This window comes from Sus scrofa, chromosome 2 (assembly GCF_000003025.6).
Source record: "Sus scrofa isolate TJ Tabasco breed Duroc chromosome 2, Sscrofa11.1, whole genome shotgun sequence".
NCBI lineage: Eukaryota > Metazoa > Chordata > Mammalia > Artiodactyla > Suidae > Sus > Sus scrofa.
Window position 1 is genome coordinate 90,439,687 of NC_010444.4, and position 18,491 is coordinate 90,458,177.

An 18,491-nucleotide genomic window follows, 5' to 3' on the forward strand; every position below is an offset into this window, starting at 1 on the left:
AGAGGAAAGAAGGAAACATAACCAATGACTTGCTCAGGAAAAACACAGGTTCTTTGGAAGTAAATATTTAGTGAGTGAAATGCAGGTTTTGATCACAGTTTTCAAAGTTATGCTAAGAAACCTTAGGGTTAAGTTCCCCAAACTTTTTTAAGCCCTAACCTACTTCTGAGTGTTTCTTAAAGGGTGCTTACTGTCATTTTTACAGAACTATTCTGAACATTGTAGGATGCATATTATACCTGGGTCTTGAGTACTAAATGGCGGTAGCAAACCACCCCCCCCCCCCCCCCCCCGTTGTGACAACTCTGCGTGATCCTACTTATTTCCAAAGAACCCTTTCAGGAGTGGTTCCTCCTGATGCTGGGAACCTTTGGACCTTATCTACCCATAGACTTTACACAGTCTATGCTTTTTTTTTTTTTTTTTTTTTTTTTTTTGTAGTCTATGCTTTATCTACTGCCACTTTTCTTCTTTTTAACTTAGCATATACTTTTTAGGTCTTGTCTTACAGGGCTCTTCCATCTTTTTGACATGCCTTTATCTTCATTTGGTAGGTCCTTATTCAGATTTCTAAGTTCATGTCTTCAAGAACTGAATTCAAGTCTTCCAGACTCCCTTTTTTGGGTCTTCTCAATTTTCCCAGAAAAAAATTTGATTCTTTTTCCCATGAGAACACACATAGCAAGTGCTAGGATATTGTAGGTGCTGAGTAATTGAATGAAGGTTGTGGAAGTAAGAGGGCACGTTAGCCTTTAATGAAGACTTTGCAAGAAGAAAAATTTAAAGGGAATGGCTCTTCCATTACAAAAATGTCCAACAATTTATTCCCCCCTCCCCCCAATAATAGCACTTGATAATATGTTTTAAGAACACATTGCTCTATCTTATATTCAGACTGTTTAAACAAGCACTGAGTCTTTAGCTTCTGATACAGTGTTGATCTTTTTTGTACCATCTTATTTGTTGACTGTCTTTGGCCAAGGTCATACATAAGCCTTTCCTTGTTGGTTCTGAGGTAATTAGCCTGTGTCCTGACTAGAGTTAGTTTTATAAGTTCCACTATTCAAAGGCAGCAAAAGAGTTTGAGCTGGTGGATCAGTTCAAATCATCACTAGCAGAGAAACAATTTCTCTTATGAGCTTGCAGAGAAGTCTTGTTTATGGAAAATAACTATAATCTTATAAAACATCCAACTGCTAACTATACTTGAAAGTTAAATTGAAGAAAGGTGCTATAAAGAGAGAGATATTTAAACTAAATTCATATAAAATTTTGAATTTTTTTTTGTTCCTTGCAACTTTTATTTAATGTTTATATTGTGCCTAACTGTTATAGGTGTTGGGGACTGAGATATAAAATCATAAGTCACAAGTCTTCAGCCATTTAGATGCTGTTTTCTCATCTTCCGGTGTTCCTTGCTGTGGAGGACTTGGCTGAGGCTACCCTGTTTTTTCTTACTTTGTTTGTAATCTGTTTTTTCTGCATTTTTGTTTTCCTTTTTTTTCTTTAAGTAAAGATATTCCATAGGCTACCTCTAGGCATAGGTTTTTTTCCCAGAAAATTTTCTCAGAAACATTGAACCCATTCAATTTATAGAAGTGAATCTTTTATATCTTTCTTTTACCCAGCTCAGGAAGTTTTCCAGTTGTATGTTTGCTTATGATTTCAATTTAGAAATGCCAGTTAGTTGTAGGTTGGATCTGTGTTCTCTGTCCTTCATATCAATCAATATGAATTGTTTTCATTTTGGTCTTTTTTCTTTGTGTTTGGAGAGCATTTGTTTATACTAAAATGTTTTATTTTTTCCAGCTTCTCTTTTTTGCTTTTTTTTTAAATACCTTTTTTTTTGCTTTTTAGGGCAGCACCCGTGGCATATGGAGGTTCCCAAGCTGGGGGTCCAATCGCAACTACAGCTGCTGGCCTATACCACAGCCACAGCAATGTGGGATCCAAGCCATGTTTGCAACCTAAGCCACAGCTCACGGCAACGCAGGATCCTTAATGCTGAGCAAGGCCAGGGATTGAACTGGCAACCTCAAGATTCCTAGTCAGATTCATTTCTGCTGCACCATGATGGGAACTCCTGTTTTTTGCTTCTTTTATAGAATTTGTCTACTCTTGTATGTTTGAATTCTCTTCCAGTTTTTTCTTCCTCACTTTCCTTTTTAATCTTAGCTGTTGTTTTCCCTCTTATCTCTTACTTTCTGAGGTGGTGTTTTTCTTTTTTCTTTTTCAATTGGGAAAGTTAAGTAGCTAATTTCTAAGTTTTTCTCCTAATTCCCAGTGTAAGACCATTATAAGAGCAAGCTTCCTCTCTTCCTCTTTATGGCAATGTTCCTCTTAGGGTGAACAACTTCTTCTTGGCTTTGTGTAGGAATGGTGCTGCCCATTCTTGTCAGAGTAACCAAGCTACTTGCATCCCCTTCACATATGGTTGCTGGGGAATTCTTCTCTGTTATTGGCAAATGCAGCTCAATTTATGAATGATAGATCTGTCTGTACTCAGAAGCCTTCTTTTCTTATTATTTTGTCCTGTGTCTCTGATGAGGGGAGTATATTTGTGTAATTTGAAATAGTTTATAGTTTTTTGAGTATTCTGGGGGGAAAGAGTAGTAGTGAGACAGTTTTCTTCTGAGGGCCCATTCTGTTCCCACAGCTACCTACTGCTGACTTGACATTCCTGCATGCAGTTCTGCACTTGGCTTTACCTTCCACTTCTGGCTGTGAACATCGTATTATTGGGAGAGAATGGTCTTGAAAGAGAATTACCAATGGTTGTTGGAAGTTAGTGGTGGAGAGGGCACCACAAGCTCTTTTTTTTTTGTTTGTTTCCTGAAGGAAATACAGAATTGAGGAGAATGAGATGCCTTCTTCCCTCTTACTAACTGGACCTTGTGCTGTGCAAGGCCATAGCAAGCATCAGCTACCAATAAAGCTACAAAAAAAAAAAAAAAAAAAAAATCCCTCAGTTCTAGTTTAGATACCGTGTTGTATCCTATTTAAATTTTGATATGGGTTATGTATTTCAATGGGAAGGCAAGGAGGGAGTTCTGAGCCTGCTGATCAGCTGCTGTCAAGATGAAACTAACTTCCTGTCTTTTGTTGCTTCCTGTGTTATTTATTGGATTACCAGGGTCATGCCTGCTGTGCCCCACCCAGGGTGCCAAATGCCTTGAAATCCAGGCTCATTAATACCCTAATTTAAAAGATCTGCCTTTTGTCTCAGTGTTCTAGTATGATTCCTTCTCAAAAGTATCTCTGGTGCTAATTATAAATGCTTATTTTGGGGCCTTCAGAATCAGGTAATCTTTCTGGTCTGGGTCTAGGATTCCACATTTAAATTGGTAGCCTGGGTGCTTCTTTGCTCTCTAAAATTTGAGGATCCCTGCCCAAGGACCCTGATAGGTAAGTGATTAACTAATCTAAAATGCATTCAAGCCAAATTCTCATAAAAATAATAAATTGAGTTCACCTCCCTAGCTAGTAATTGCTTTGTGTTTTTTTAGGAGAGAGTCTAAATCTACTTATAATGTGGAATTGCTGCAGGGAGGGACAAGTACAGAGGAAGTTACTTACTTTTATTATTTAAAAATGATCTTTAATGTCATAGTATGTTCTGTAATCACATTTTTGTAAATGATCTTAAGTTCTGGGGAGACTTAATTACATTTCTTAAAAGTATTTTATGGCTCTGATATATATGTATTAATTTATAGATTCATCTTAAGAAATGTTCTCTTTGTCATAAAAAAGCCCCCCGAAACAGAAACTCCAAACAAAACAAAAACCCAAAGCCCCAAATCAAAAAATCAGTTCCCCACATATTACATTAAAATTCCCATAAAAAATGTGGAGGGTTGTAGTGAAAAAAATTGTTTTTAATTAAAGAGGATCATTGAACAAAGATTATACACAGTGTTAGAATCATGGGTGCTCTTTTCTGAAAAGATATATTAAATAGCAGCAGAATAAGCTTCTTTATACTGTTTAGCTAACCTCAAGTTTAGAAAGACTGCTTTCACTTGGTGAAGAAAAAAAATTATTCTGCCATTCCAATCTTTAGCCAGTGTTGAAGCAGTTAAAATAAGATTTTGATTGTTTGAGCTTAAAAAAAAATGAAATAGTTGTTCAGCAAGAGTGAAACTCAAGCAAAATAGATGTATTAACAACTTATACTTTATGACACGAAAGAGCTCTGACTCATTTCTTACTTTTCCTTAATAATAAGAGATGAGAGGTTCACTGTTTAGGATAAAATTAGAGTTGGAAGTAGCCTTTTTACTGAGAGAGTTCACCTGTATTCTGCTGTCATCTCTGGTCGGAAGATAGCTGAAGTCTGGAAACGTAGGCAGTTCCCATGTCTCAAGTTTTCTTTTGCAAAATTAGGCTTATTCTTGCCATTATTGCTTAATAAGCTAAAACTGTGGTTATTTCCATTTTTTGACCATAATTTCAGTCATCTCATAATAGGATGTTCTAAGATTCTAATTTCTGTCCCTACTAGACTGTGAATTTCGTAAAGGAGCAGAAAGTATTATAACTTGAAAAGTACATATAAAAATGTTGATTGTATTATGTTTTCATTTTTGATGAAATATTCTTACTTGGGGAAAGAGACAATAATTAGTGATATTTCATTATAGCATATTATGATGATTTGAATTGAGATGAATATCATTTTAATATAATATAGTTCCTAATTTTGTAATCAAGCCATAAGTGTTCATATTATTGTATGTAACATCCTTCAGCAAAGCCCAGTCCTTAGGTAATTTTAAAAGTATTCAACCAAATATTAATTAATGCTTTGATGTTCAGTCATCTTGCTAGTGGCACAGTGCTGTTAATTAAATAAACTATGGCTATTGAGTGAAATTTTATGTTTCGACTAACATTTTGAATAGTTTAGTAAACCTCAAGTAACTGGAGGGCTTAGGGAATTGAGTGTTTTTACTTAGCTCAATTTTGTTATTAAGTAAGGGTTGTTTGGAATTTATAAAATATTCCAAAATATGTTAGTATTCTTTGAGTATTAAATTCATTTTTTCTTTGATTTAGTATCTCTCAGAATGTGTCACAGTCACCACAGAGTTGGAAGAATTATTTCTCTAATTGCTTCATTTTGGTCTTCCTATTCTCATTCTGTATCCTCTAAGTGATCAGATATGTTATATTATCTATTAAATGTTGATTTAGAGTCAGTATTCTAGTTCAGATTTCTCTTTCCTCATCCAGATCCATCTTGAAGTGCCTGCTAGATTTCTTCACTTGGATATTCCACAGGCATTTCCAACTCACTCAGTAACATTGCATTAAACCCATCTCACTCCCCAAACCTGCTTTTCCTCCAGGGATCTGTTTTAGTCAGTACATTACTACCTAAGGCAAAGAGCTGGGGCTCTTTCTTGAATCTTTTCTCCCACCTTTCTCTTTCATACCAAGATCAACAAGTTGTTATAATGAGTATCCTGCACTATCAAAATGTCTTTTGAATCTATACCTCGTCTACACTACCGCCAATCTTTGGCTCTGTTTAGCATTATTTTGTCTCTCCTGAATTATTGTAAGAAACTTTTAACTGGTCTTCATCCAGGCCCGTTAGATCTTTACTCTCCTTTGGAAGCCAGGATGCAAATCTGATCTGTGTACTCCCATTTTCAAAACCCCTTTGAGCCCTCAGGCTACAGAGTTCCTCTTGTCTTCATCACCTGTAGTTTTCGTTTTTCTTTTCTTTTCTTTCCTTCCTTGCTCCCTTTCTCTCTCTCTCTCTTTCTCTCTTTCTCTCTTTCTTTCTTTCTTTCTTTCTTTCTTTCTTTCTTTCTTTCTTTCTTTCTTTCTTTCTTTCTCTCTTCTCTCTCTCTCTCTCTCTCTCTTCTTGTCTATTTAGGGCCACACCTGCGACTTATGGAAGTTCCCAGGCTAGGGGCTGAATCGGAGCTATAGCTGCCAACCTATGCCACTGCCACAGTGACACCAGATCCAAGCTTGTCTGCAAACTGCATCACTGCTCACTGCAATGCCGCATCCTTAACCCACTGAGTGAGGCCGGGGATCAAACCTGCATCCTAATGGATACTAGTCTGATTTGTTTCCACTGAGCCACATCGGGAGTTTTCTGAATACTCTTCCTTTGCCTCTCTATTTCAGTCAAAGGAGAATTCTTCAGTTACCAGACTGTCTCTTAGATTCAGACTTTTGCACATTCTGTTCCCTTTGCCTCCTTTTACTAAGTTACCTTCTGTTCTTCCTTTTACAGACATCTTAGCTGTTACTTTCTCAACTTGTATCTACATTGAAGCACCTTATTAACCAGAATTCTATGTATAAACTGGAGATCTCACTCACATCCCTGAAACATTTGACTGCCTTTATGGGAGCCTTTGCGATTTATCATCTCTTCTGTACTCTCATTCCTGTAGTTGGTGCTTTCTCTTCCCAAACGTGTTCTCCCACCGATCCCCTGTCCTCTCAGGTTTTCCCTTGTGATATCAAAAACACATATCCACGGTAAACTTACCTAAACCCTTAACCCATTGTTTCCTTTACTACATTCTGTGGAGTAAGGTGTTAAAAAGTGTTCCTGGGAAAAATAATTTTGTGGTCCAAAGAGTTGGGAAGCCCTGAATTAATAGTTTACCCACCACAGTATGCATTGTGATTCTCCAGGGTGGGAGTGGCAGGTGGATGTAGTGTGGATCAGTCCCCACTCATACCTTACGTGATGTCAACAGCTACACAGGTTAATGTACACCAACCAGTTTTAAAGGAAACTTGGCTTTTTTTTTTTTTTTTTTTTTTTTTTTAAAAAAAGCTCTTTGAGTAGAGGCTGCTTTTTCCTCTGCCCTGCAAAACTCAGGGTGTAGAGATTGCTGGCAGCCCCCACTTCTGCAGAGCCAATTTTAGGTTACTGCTTTTCCAGCCCCATGTAAGTATTCCTGCTACTTTGAGGCCCATGAAATTAAGCTCCATCAGATATGGCAAGGTAGGCTTTTTTCTCTCATACTGTGACTATTCACTGGTAGTGGCTGCCTTTAATACCATCTTGAGAAGGAATCCAAGGCTGTGTTCTGGCTATCATGAACATAGGTATTGGTTTATTAGTGAATTTTCTTCTTGGACTCAGCATTGTATACTGTGTATTACTTACCGCTTCTCTGCTCTATTGTCTTCTACCGTTTGCCCCTTGTCTTTCTAAATCTCCTAGTTGAAGTTCTTTATTCTTTGAAGAGCTCTGAATTCCTAACAGCTATCTGCATAATCCTGAGTGACTTTAGTGTCCACGTAGAAGACAGCAAACATTATAAGCTTGATAGTTTTTTAAACTTTGTGAGCTCCAGTGACCTTTGCCTCTAAGCTACGTTATATATTTACTTCCATGGCCACAGCTAGAGCTCTTCCAGTTCTAAATCTCATAGTCTTGGAGTTCCGTTGTGGCTCAGTGGTTAACGAATCCAACTAGGAACCATGAGGTTTCGGGTTCCACCCCTGGCCTTGCTCAGTGGGTTAAGGATCCGGCGTTGCCGTGAGCTGTGGTGTAGGTTGCAGACGTGGCTTGGATCCCTCATTGCAGTGGCTCTGGTGTAGGCCAGTGGCTACAGCTCCGATTCGCGCTACAGCTTCGATTCTCCCCCTAGCCTGGGAACCTCCATATGCCACAGGAGCGGCCCAAGAAATGGCAAAAAAGACAAATTGATCAATCAGTCAATCAATCAATCTCATAGTCTTCCCATCTTCCATTTCCCTCTTTTCACTGTGGTTGTTTTTCAGCCTCTCTTGTATCTAATATTCCATGGTACTGCAGTATTTTCCCAGCCCCTTCAACTTTCTCTTGGCATCTTTTCCTTTTATACCTAAGCTGGACCTCTGAGCTGTTCTCACCAGCATATTCTGTTCCCTGTTCCACCTTTATCCTCCCATGACTCAACCCAGCAAAACCTCAACTTTGTAGGAATAGTCAATGCAGCCTTCTCTGCTGGTTCCCACACTTGGGGAGCTGAGCACTGCTGAAGGCAATCACAAGACTTTCCAGAGTTTTGCACTACAAATTCAGGCTTTCCAGCCTGTGCTGGACCTCCACCTGTGTCTACTCATCTTTAAATACTGTCCTCTCATCTCTTTCACTAGCAGTTCCTAATCTGTACTCAAACACTCTCTGTTCATCACTGTCCTCTACCCCTGCATCAGAAAATCTTGTGATCATCAGACTTTGTATTCCTTAATTTGGGGTCCCATTTGAAAAACTTCTCTAATTTTTTGCTTTTTTTTTTTTTTGTCTTTTTGGGGCCTCACCTGAGGCATATTGAGGTTCCCAGGCTAGGGTCCAATCGGAGCTACAGCTGCCAGCCTACACCACAGCCACAGCAACGCCAAATCTGAGCCGAGTCTGCGGCCCACACCACAGCTCATGGCAACACCAGATCCTTAACCCACTGAAAGAGGTCAGGGATCGAACCCACAACCCCATGGTTCCTAGTCAGATTGTTTCTGCTGCACCACCACAGAGACTCCTCTAATTTTATTTTATTTATTTTTACAATTTATTTTATTTTTTTTATTTTTTGTCATTTCTTGGGCCACTCCTGCGGCATATGGCAGTTCCCAGGCTAGGGGTCCAATCAGAACTATAGCCGCCGGCCTACACCACAGAGACAGCAATGCAGGATCCGAACCGCATCTGCAACCCACACCACAGCTCACGGCAACACCGGATCCTTCACCCCAGGGATCGAACCCTCAACCTCATGATTCCTAGTTGGATTCGTTAACTACTGCGCCATGATGGGTACTCCTGAAACTCCTCTAATTTTTATATTCATCCTCAAATGACTTTCCTCCAATTGCAAGGGGCAAGGTTACTGTGTTGTTCAGATCCATCTTTCTGTGCTGATGAACACATCTCCTCCCACCTCCCTCAGGATACTGCTTCATTGGTCACTTTCTTTCTTTGATATTTTTTCAACTCTTCCCTCTCTTCAACCCCCTTTGCTCAGCTTAAACATATATTCACACAAAATAGTTCCCATTGTGGCTCAGTGGAAATGAACCCAACTAGTATCCACGAGGATGTGGGTTCAATCCCTGGCCTCACTCAGTGGGTTAAGGATCCGGCCTTGCCGTGAGCTGCAGTGTAATTTGCAGATGAGGCTCTGATCTGGTGTTGTTGCGGTTTCGGCTGTGGTGTAGGCCAGCAGCTGCAGGTCTGATTCGACCCCTAGACTGGGAACTTCAATATGCTGCCCTTGTGGTCCTAAAAAACAAAACAAAATGGAAGTTCTCATCGTGGAACAGTGGAAATGAATCTGACTAGGAACCATGAGGTTGCAGGTTCGATTCCTGGCCTCACTCACTGGGTTAAGGATCTGGTGTTGCTGTGAGCTGTGGTGTGGGTCGCAGACGTGGCTTGAATCTGGTGTTGCTGTGGCTCTGGCGTAGGCTGGCAGCTGTAGCTCCGATTGGACCCCTAGCCTGGGAACCTCCATATGCCACGTGTGCAGCCCTAAAAAGACAAAAACCAAAACAAAACAAAATTGAAACAAAACATGTATTGAGAGACTTCCCTTTCTTAGGAAAATTGACATCCACCCTTTAGCCATTGTGCTGATTCTGTTACCAATTTGTGTCTGCTTTTCAATCAGATTTTTTGAAAAAGTAGTCTGCAAATTTAAAAAAAAAAATTAAATGTTTTATTTTTTAGGTTTTTATTTTTTTATTATAGTTGATTTACATTGTTCTATCAAGTTCTGCTGTACAGCAAAGTGACCCAGTCATACACACACACTCACACACACACACACACACACACACATATTTACTTATATTGTTGGTTCTCTGTTAGTTATTCTCTGCTCTCTTTAAACCATCATCCCTGGGCTCTGTGGCACTGCCCTTGCTAGGACTGCCTAATGCCTGGCTCCTTATTCTTTAGCTCTTTTGTTCATTCCTCTTCCTCTGTAGGTTTCTTAGATGTTGCTGCTCTGCAGGTTTCTTTCTCACCCCACTGTTCTTCTCACTGTCCATAGAAGTTCCTAATCTTTGGTTAAGACCCCTCAAACCATCTGTTGAAAATTAGACAATCTTTCCTTCCCAAAATACAGATAGACACATACCTATGAAATTTAGTGTAAACTTTCATGATCCCCTAGGAGTCATAGTAAGGATTTGCTGTATGCATTCTACCTGGGCGATTTTTACCCTCACGGTTTCATTTGTCTCTTTTATGACTTCCAAATCTCTTAAGTTGATCTTTTTGGCTCCCTTTCATTGCCTAGGTTCAGATCCTCATTACCTGTCATTCAGACCCCTGCAACAGTGTGTAACTCTTCTCCTCGCCCTTAGGCTTTGCCCTTCCAGTTTCATTCTCCACAGAACCACCAGTGATTTACTGTTCTGACTTTTCTACTCCAAGGTCTTATTCTCTATTTCCTTGGAAATGGTCCAAACTCTGGCATGGCACATGAGCCTCCTTTCTGGAAGTTCCTTACTATTCTATCTTGTGTCTTTGGAGCCCTTCACATCCATTTCTGCCTCTCTAATGAGGTCAGACAGGTTTAGCTTGCTTGGGATTTAACTATCTTCCTTCACTCTGCATCATGGTGGTGACATCAAGCTTACAATTCTCTACACCTTTATTTACTCTTATTCATACCTCCTCCCTGCTTGGACCACTGTTCTGTCTCCTGTGTTTTACTCACTGACAGTCTGCCCTGCTAAAACTCCTACTTTAAAAGATTCATCCACCCCACACACTTTCCCACACCATCTTCTCTGGGAGAGGGACTTTTCTTGTGCCTACCATAAACTGTATGTAGCTCCACTGTATATACCTAACTAGAAGTCCTCTTTTCCGGTGATATCAGAATTGAGAGTTGAGCTGTTAACTGAAAAATTTGATTAGAGCTAGAGTTAAGAGTACATGTGTGCTTGAAACATTTTATTTCAACTTAAAACACATATATATATATTCACTTATCAATTTTTTCATGTATAACAAAGACCTTTTCTTTGCATATGGGTACTTGATTGAAAAAATCATTGTTTATTCTTAATTATATCGAAACCAGAATGCACCCTTTAAATTTCTAGTTTTGGTTTAAAAGAAAGAACCTAAGCCACTTGTACAGCAGTCTAAGTGCATAATCCTTGATTTGTGTATTTTTTTTTCCTTCAGCCAATCTTTGCAGTTGTATTGCCTGTAATGAGTTTAATAGTTTTTCTTATGACAACTTACCATTATAGTATTTCCAGGTGTTTATAAAGTCTACACCATAGAAGTAATAGTTGTCTTTCTTTTTTACTTACATGTTGTTAGTTTGGTTTGTGTTGCATTTAATTAATGTGCATAGTTATGATACATGAATGTGGTTTGTGAACATACATTCCCTCAACTGATGGGAGCAGAGGTGCTTCATAGTAAGCATGCTATAGATATTAAATTAGTCATAGGGAATGAGTACTGTGTTGATTAGTCTGACAAGTTGAATGGAGGCTGGGTAAGAGGGTTTCTACTATAATTATTGTTACTGGTTATCTCCCTTCATTGCAACATAACTATACATTTTTTCATATTTGTGTATCAAACCTTTGCCTATGCACAGTGTCTACTTCATAGTAGGTATTCAGTATGTATTCGTTAGGTGAATGAACAAACAATACATAGGTCATATTAAATTTGAAAAATCAGAAAGAATACTGGACTAGAATCAGCTAGTATGAACAGATCATAGGCTCTGGAGCCAAACTGGGGTTTGATTTTTTTCTTCATTTGCATTCTTCTTTCTTTTTAGGGCTGCACCTGCAGCATATGGAGTTCCTAGGCTAGGGGTCGAATCAGAACTACAGCTGCCGGCCTTCAACACGGCCACAGCAACACCAGATCTGATCCTCGTCTGTGACCTACACAGCAGCTCAAGGCAACGCCTGGATCCTTAACCCAGTGAGTGAGGCCAGGGATCGAACCCTCAACCTCATGTTTCCTAGGTGGATTAGTTTCCAGTGGGCCACAGTGGGAACTCCCTCATTTGTATTCTTGAGCAGATTACTTTCTCCTTTTCATTTGAGGGATGAGAATAACAACCACCTTTGGATTGTGTGAGGATTAGATGGGAATGTGAAGTGTCTAGCATAAGTATTTGACAAGTAAGCAGTTAACAAGTGCTAATTGTCCTGATGATGCTTATCACTAATGAGGAGAATGTGGGAATTCGCTTGGTCTAACTTTTCTCATCAAGAGACTTGAACTACATAATCTGTGAGTTTCCTTATAGTTGCTCTAAAACCCTCTTTCTGTAAACGATGTTTTATGTTTTGGACAGATGTATATAACAAATATATGGGTAATTCTTGATTTGCAATATTATAGACTCAGTAAAGTAGGTAATTAATTAGGTGATGATAACCTAATACCTTGTAAAACAAGTACTTTTGAGCTTTAGAACATCATTTGTTAGTGAGTTGAATTCTAATAAAGTGTGAAGAACAGTCTAGCTCTACTACTCACTGTCACGCTATCCATATAAGAGCTAAGGTAGGAGACTGAGAAGGAGTTCTGAGGAGGTTGTTTGAAAACATTAGCTTATAAGAAATAATACTAAACTCTTGGAACTAAATTTATGGACAAACTAAATTTTTTGAACCATAGATACGTATTTGTTACAAACATAGGTTTTGGGTTTTCACGTTGATTACATTTCTTCCTGATTGAAAAATGGGGATAAGGTGAGAAAGATGGAAACAACAACACACACACACACACACACCACACACACACACACACACATTTGAATGGCTCTGAGGTTATTTTGCAGTCCACATCCCAAATTTTGGTTTGTTTAAGGAAATAAGTGAATTAGCAGAATTTCTTTCAGTATTCTTTCCACAGCTGATACTAATAGTTTTTATATTTCAGATGTCATTTAGTATGGAAGAAGATGAGTTCTTTGGAGAAAAAACATTCCAGCGTTGTTGTGCAGAATTCATTAAACATTCACAGCAGATAGGCGATGGCTGGGAATGGAGAACTTCAAAGGTAAGAATTTTATTTCCTATTTCAGTGGAGGCCTTTTTGTCCTCCATGTAAAACTCCATAATTGAAAGTAATGTATGAAAGGTAGCTTGCTTTAGTAAAAGGCTCAAATTGAAGAATGTTTTAAAACAGATGTCCATTTTATTACTTCAACTATATATACTCATTATAATTAGGCTAATGAAGTATTATCTAGAAAAGTCCTTAGGTGACTTGCTTTAATTTAATAGATAAGAGTGCTTGGTATATTAATTATCTAAATGTAAACAGATGCTTCTGTGGTGCTTCAAACAATTTGTTTACACTATTAATTTTCTTAGGAAACTACTTTTGTCCAGGGAGTGGAAAGATAACCCTGAAACCAAGCCACAGTCAAACAATCACAAATTCTGAAATATTGAGAACTCTATTCATTGGGAATTTCTTAATAATATAAACACATTCCAAACTTTTCTTTCATTTGGTTCTATTCAGTAATAATAATGTAAAAGGTCTGTGTACTCATTTATTTCCACACATACATTTAGTAAGGTTCTCTGTCAAAAGCTTTTTTAGAGTTCCTTGACATTCTCTTCTTACAGAATAAGTAGGTTTTCTCTACTTGCCATCTTACCTGATTCTGAAAAAGTGGTTATCCTGCTTCTCTGCTGATTAGCTGTTTCCTGTATGAAATCTGAGAATTGTGAACAGTTTTGAGCTGATTCCTTTGATTCAGAGCTAGAGGACAGGGGAAATGTAGGTCTTGATCAGGTCCAGATTGTCACTGGGAGAGAAGCCATTTATTCCTCTTGGTTATATATGTCAGCTAAGCTTCGATGGGGGCGGTGGGTCATGTGAGGGTTTAGTGGTGTAGCGTCCATTTCTTGTGGTAGATTCCAGCCCCACTCTCTTAAGTTAGTGATGGGACGGTTCCTAAACCCTTAAGGCATTTCTTGCTTCAGGATAACATGACCTCACTAGCACCTTTTATTGATTTTGTTCCTGAGTATTTTATAATTTTGTTTGCTATTATGATTGAATTTTTAGTCATCTTGTTTCTTCTATGATTTTTTTTTTTTTTTTTTTGCCATGCCTGGGGCATGTGGAAATTTTGGGGCCAAGGATTGAGCCATGCCACAGCAGTGACCTGAGGTGCTGCAGTGACAGTGCTGGGTACTTAACCGGCTGCACCACAAGGGAACTCCTCTTGTATGATTATTATTGACATATAAAATAACTGCTAATATTTTGTAATTAATTTTGTAACCATCCAGTCATTTTACTGAATTCATTTAGATTTTATAGCTTTTTAGTGATTTCTCTTGTGTCTTCTACATGAGGTAAGCTTATCTGCAAATGAAGTGGTTTTTTTGCCTTTGTAATATTTCTATTATTTTATGAATTCAGTAGAAAAATGTTAATGGTAATAACAGCTCTCTTTGTTTTCTTCCTGACTTTACTATTATTGCTTCTGATATATAATGATTAAAATGTTGATTGTTTATTCGTTGAATGAGTAGAGGTTTCTGACTCCTTTTGTCCTGTAATAATTGTGTGATTATTCCTTGGGAACTTTCCCTTTTCATCAGGTTAAAAAGAAAAAAAAAGGAAATTTTCTTTTATCTTAAGTTAGAGGCAGGATAATAGAGATTCCTGTTACCAATTCAGTGACCTAGTTGAATGGGGGAGGGAAGGGTTAGGGAGGGAGTTGGTACTGTGTATGCGTGTGTTGGGGGGCTCTGGGCAAGAGCTCCAGGAAGGAAGTGATATCTGTCAGAAGTTTCTTCACTGAATTTGTTGAAACTAGTTCCCTAAGAACCAGTTTCCAGGATTTGTTTTTATTCTTGGCCTGGCCTCTACTTCAGGGATGGGTATGGCTAAATCTAGTTTCTTATTTGCTGCCACTTCCTGCTGAGTTTGAAAAGTTCCCTACCCTTTGGAGTGAGAATTGCACCTCTAATTAAGGACTTTTCTCTTTAGTGTAAGGGTGAGCTTCTAGATAGTATCAAAATAAAACATTCTTCAGAGAAAATCTTCATGCCCTTAAGGCAAGACTGCAAACTCAAAAGTCTGTGAAGACCTGGTATGGTAGCATAAGTGTGTCAAGCTTGCCAGGGACAAGACAGTATGTACACTGAGTCTTGGAGCCCGTGGCTGCCCAGAGAGCTTGGCCTGAGGCCGGGTTGGGTTACCAGATCTTCCAAGAAAAGTAAAAAAGATTTAGAGGGAGAAATCTCTAAATTTTTAAATTGGTAACTAATTACAAAGGATATTTCTCAAACACAGTGAGGACCAAATCCAACATGCCGGTGATGTGTGACATGTGAACTCTGTGTGGCCAGTGGATGACTCCTGGGATTATGTGTCTGCATGGTGTTATACTGTGTTCTCACCCAGCCCTGATTCACTGCATGCTGTTGCTCTGAATTAGGAAAGGGGGCTCCAGACAAGGAGACCCCCCCTCTTTTGTATTTTAGAATGGTAGTGTTTTTGCTACTTAATTTCTGTAGTCCTATACCATCTCGAAGAAGGAAATTGGGAATCAGTCACTTGGTTATTTAGTTTAAAGCTTCCATCTGTATTGCATCTCTGTCTCTTTGGGACTCTTTGGAGACAATATTTAGATTTTAGTTTTGCTTTTTAGGCTCCAGAAGTTTATTTTTATATTAAAAATAGTTGTGCTGATGTGTAGTTGTCAAAATAATAAACTGCACATGTTTAAAGTGTATATTTGATGAGTTTTGACCCATATACAGACCTTGAACTTTCACAACAATCATGAGAGTGAACATATCCATCATCCCCAAAAGGTTCCTTGTGCAGCTTTGTAATGCCTCTCTCTGGGCCATCTTGCCCCATACTTTTAAAAAGAGCCTTATTTGTCCATATGTAGAGAGTCTTCTTTTTTAAAGAGTACATGTGTTGTCACTCATATCTTCAGGTTTGTACATAAATCACTTTGTCACACCCATTTTATTTTTTAATTTTAAAAGAATTGTGACAATATTTAGAGAATTGGTGTACATCAACTTTTTGGATAAGGAAAAACATCATTTTTCCTGCACAGTAGGTTTCCTGGTCATGCCCATGGCAGGTGGAAGTTCCAGGGCCAGGGATTGAACACGCGCCACAGCAGCGACCTGAGCAGCTGCAGTGACAATGCTAGAGTCTTAACCTGCTGTGCCATAGGGAAACTCCCTTTCCTGCAAAGTTGCTGAGAAAAGCATTGTGAGTTACTGAACCAGTAATTTTTCTTTCTTTCTTTCTTCCTTCCTTTCTCTTTCTTTCTTTCTTTCTTTCTTTCTTTCTTTCTTTCTTTCTTTCTTTCTTTCTTTCTTTCTTTCTCTTTCCTTCCTTCCTTCCTTCCTTCCTTCCTTCTTTCTCTCTCTCTCTTTCTCCCTCCCTCCCTCCCTCCTTCCTTCCTTCCTTCCTTCCTTCCTTCCTTCTATGCTTTTTAGGGCCACACCCACGGAATATGGAGGTTACCAGGAGAGGGGTTGAATCGGAGCTACAGCTGCTGGCCTATGACACAGCCACAGCAATATCAGATCTGAGCCATGTCTGTGACCTACACCACAGCTCGCAGCAACACTGGATCCTTAACCCACTGAGCTTGAGGCCAGGGATCAAACCCGCAACCTCATGGTTCCTAGTCAGATTCGTTTCCACTGCGCCACAATGGAAACTCCCAAACTTCATTTTCCTTATTTATAAAATAGGAATAACAATAATACCCACCTAACACAGTTAGTTTAAATTAGATTTGCATTTTTAAAAATTAGCACAGTTTCCGGCACATGGAAAATTACATTATGGTTATAATTTCTAGTTGGTTGTTTGAAATATCACTGTCTTTTCTTATAGAAATAATGCTATGAATGTAATTATAGTTAGGTTTTCAGAAAACTGAAAATCTGTTAGCATCAAATATACCATTCTGGTCTGTAGTATATTCTGAATTCTCTACAATAAGAAAGGGGAGCATAAGATGGTAAATAACAATGAATGCAATTGAAACACATTATAGGCTTATCTTCTTTTATTGTACTTCACTTTTTGCATTATGTACATGTTAAGGTTAACAAATTGAGGGTTATTGAAAAGGAAAGAAATAAGCATGTATCCTGTCTTTCCTGTATGAACTATATGTCATGGTAACCAAAGAGCCTACTTTGATAAGAGAAAGTTTTGTTTTTTTTTTTTGTCCCCCTCCAGAGTTCCATCTTAAAAACATAGAAAGGATGGTAGACATTTTGTATTTAAAATATCTTTGAGGCAGCAACCAGAAAGTCATCCCAATACCCAAAACTAGTGTTCAGGTTAGGTCCCGTGAGACTCACCATAGGAATGTGACGGCCCCCAGCCTGGTTTAGATGAGTCCACTGACCATGCACTTGGATGTTTTGATGGTGTCTGCTTGCAGTGAGTTTCCAAGCCCTCACTTTCTTTTTCTGAATTTATCTTACTGACCTGTAACAAAGAGTATGGGGATGGAGAACAGTTTTTGGGCTCCTAATATATAATTAGTTTTCAAATTGACAGAAATTCAGACCACACTGTGAGTGGCACTACGCTAAAAAGACATTCAGGAGACATAGCCTAACGTACTGTACGAATCTTGTTTAGATCCTGACTCAAACAAATCAACTGTAAAAGGATCTTTTTTGAGACAATTGGGGATATTTGATTATAGATTAAGGTATAAAATGATACTAATGAGGTTAGCAAAGAAAACACCAGGGATAGATGAAGCAAATGTGGCAAAATCATGTCATGTATTCAATATGAGTAATGTGTATATAAGTTTGATTTTGGTACTGTTCTCTATGTTTTATGTATGTAACATATATGCTTCCTTTTCTTCAATGTCATTGCAATTTATTCTTTACCCTAAACTTTTATTCATAATTACAAATATTCTTAGCCTTGTCTTGGATTCAGACCCCTTTGGGAATTTGTGCAGTTTAAAACTTCAACTTGCCTTCTAAAATTTTTTCTTTTGTTTTTGTGTTTTTACTCACTAGGTATGAGTACATTAGTTCTGTGATTTCATCTTTCTCAGGTTATTGATAAAATAATTTCCCATGGGTTTTAAAGTTTCTTCTCTCACTTTTGTATAGCAGAAACAGGAAGAGAAAACAAAAGGGGTTTTGTTTCAGATACTGAAAAGAAAATATTCTACTAATCTTGAGATTAGATTTTATACAATTAATACTAGATTATTTTGTATGTTAATTCTTAAATAAGAATTAAAAGGCCTCTGCTCCCCTAATCACTCCCCCATTAATCTCTGTCTCTTCAGTTAAACCTACTTCATTATATTTTGAAGTTTCATAGCAACATATTAGAAATATTTTGATTTTTTCCCTGACAGCTCTGGAGCTGCTTATTAAAAGGGCTTATTTCCTGATTTATATAGAATAAAATTTTTAGATTTTATTTTATTCTTAGAAATTAAAAAATTTAAATTTCTTTTCAATTTCTGATTTTT

General features: G+C 38.2%; 1 protein-coding gene across 3 annotated transcripts in view; it reads left to right on the top strand.

Annotated features, from left to right (window-relative positions):
- ATG10 (autophagy related 10) overlaps positions 1–18,491 on the top strand; it is a 228,589-nt gene that overhangs the window by 2,892 nt on the left and 207,206 nt on the right. For all 3 annotated transcript variants that reach the window (XM_005661528.3, NM_001190281.1, XM_005661529.3), the window contains 1 exon segment: positions 12,905–13,024. In XM_005661528.3, coding sequence (XP_005661585.2) covers positions 12,905–13,024 — 120 coding nt within the window.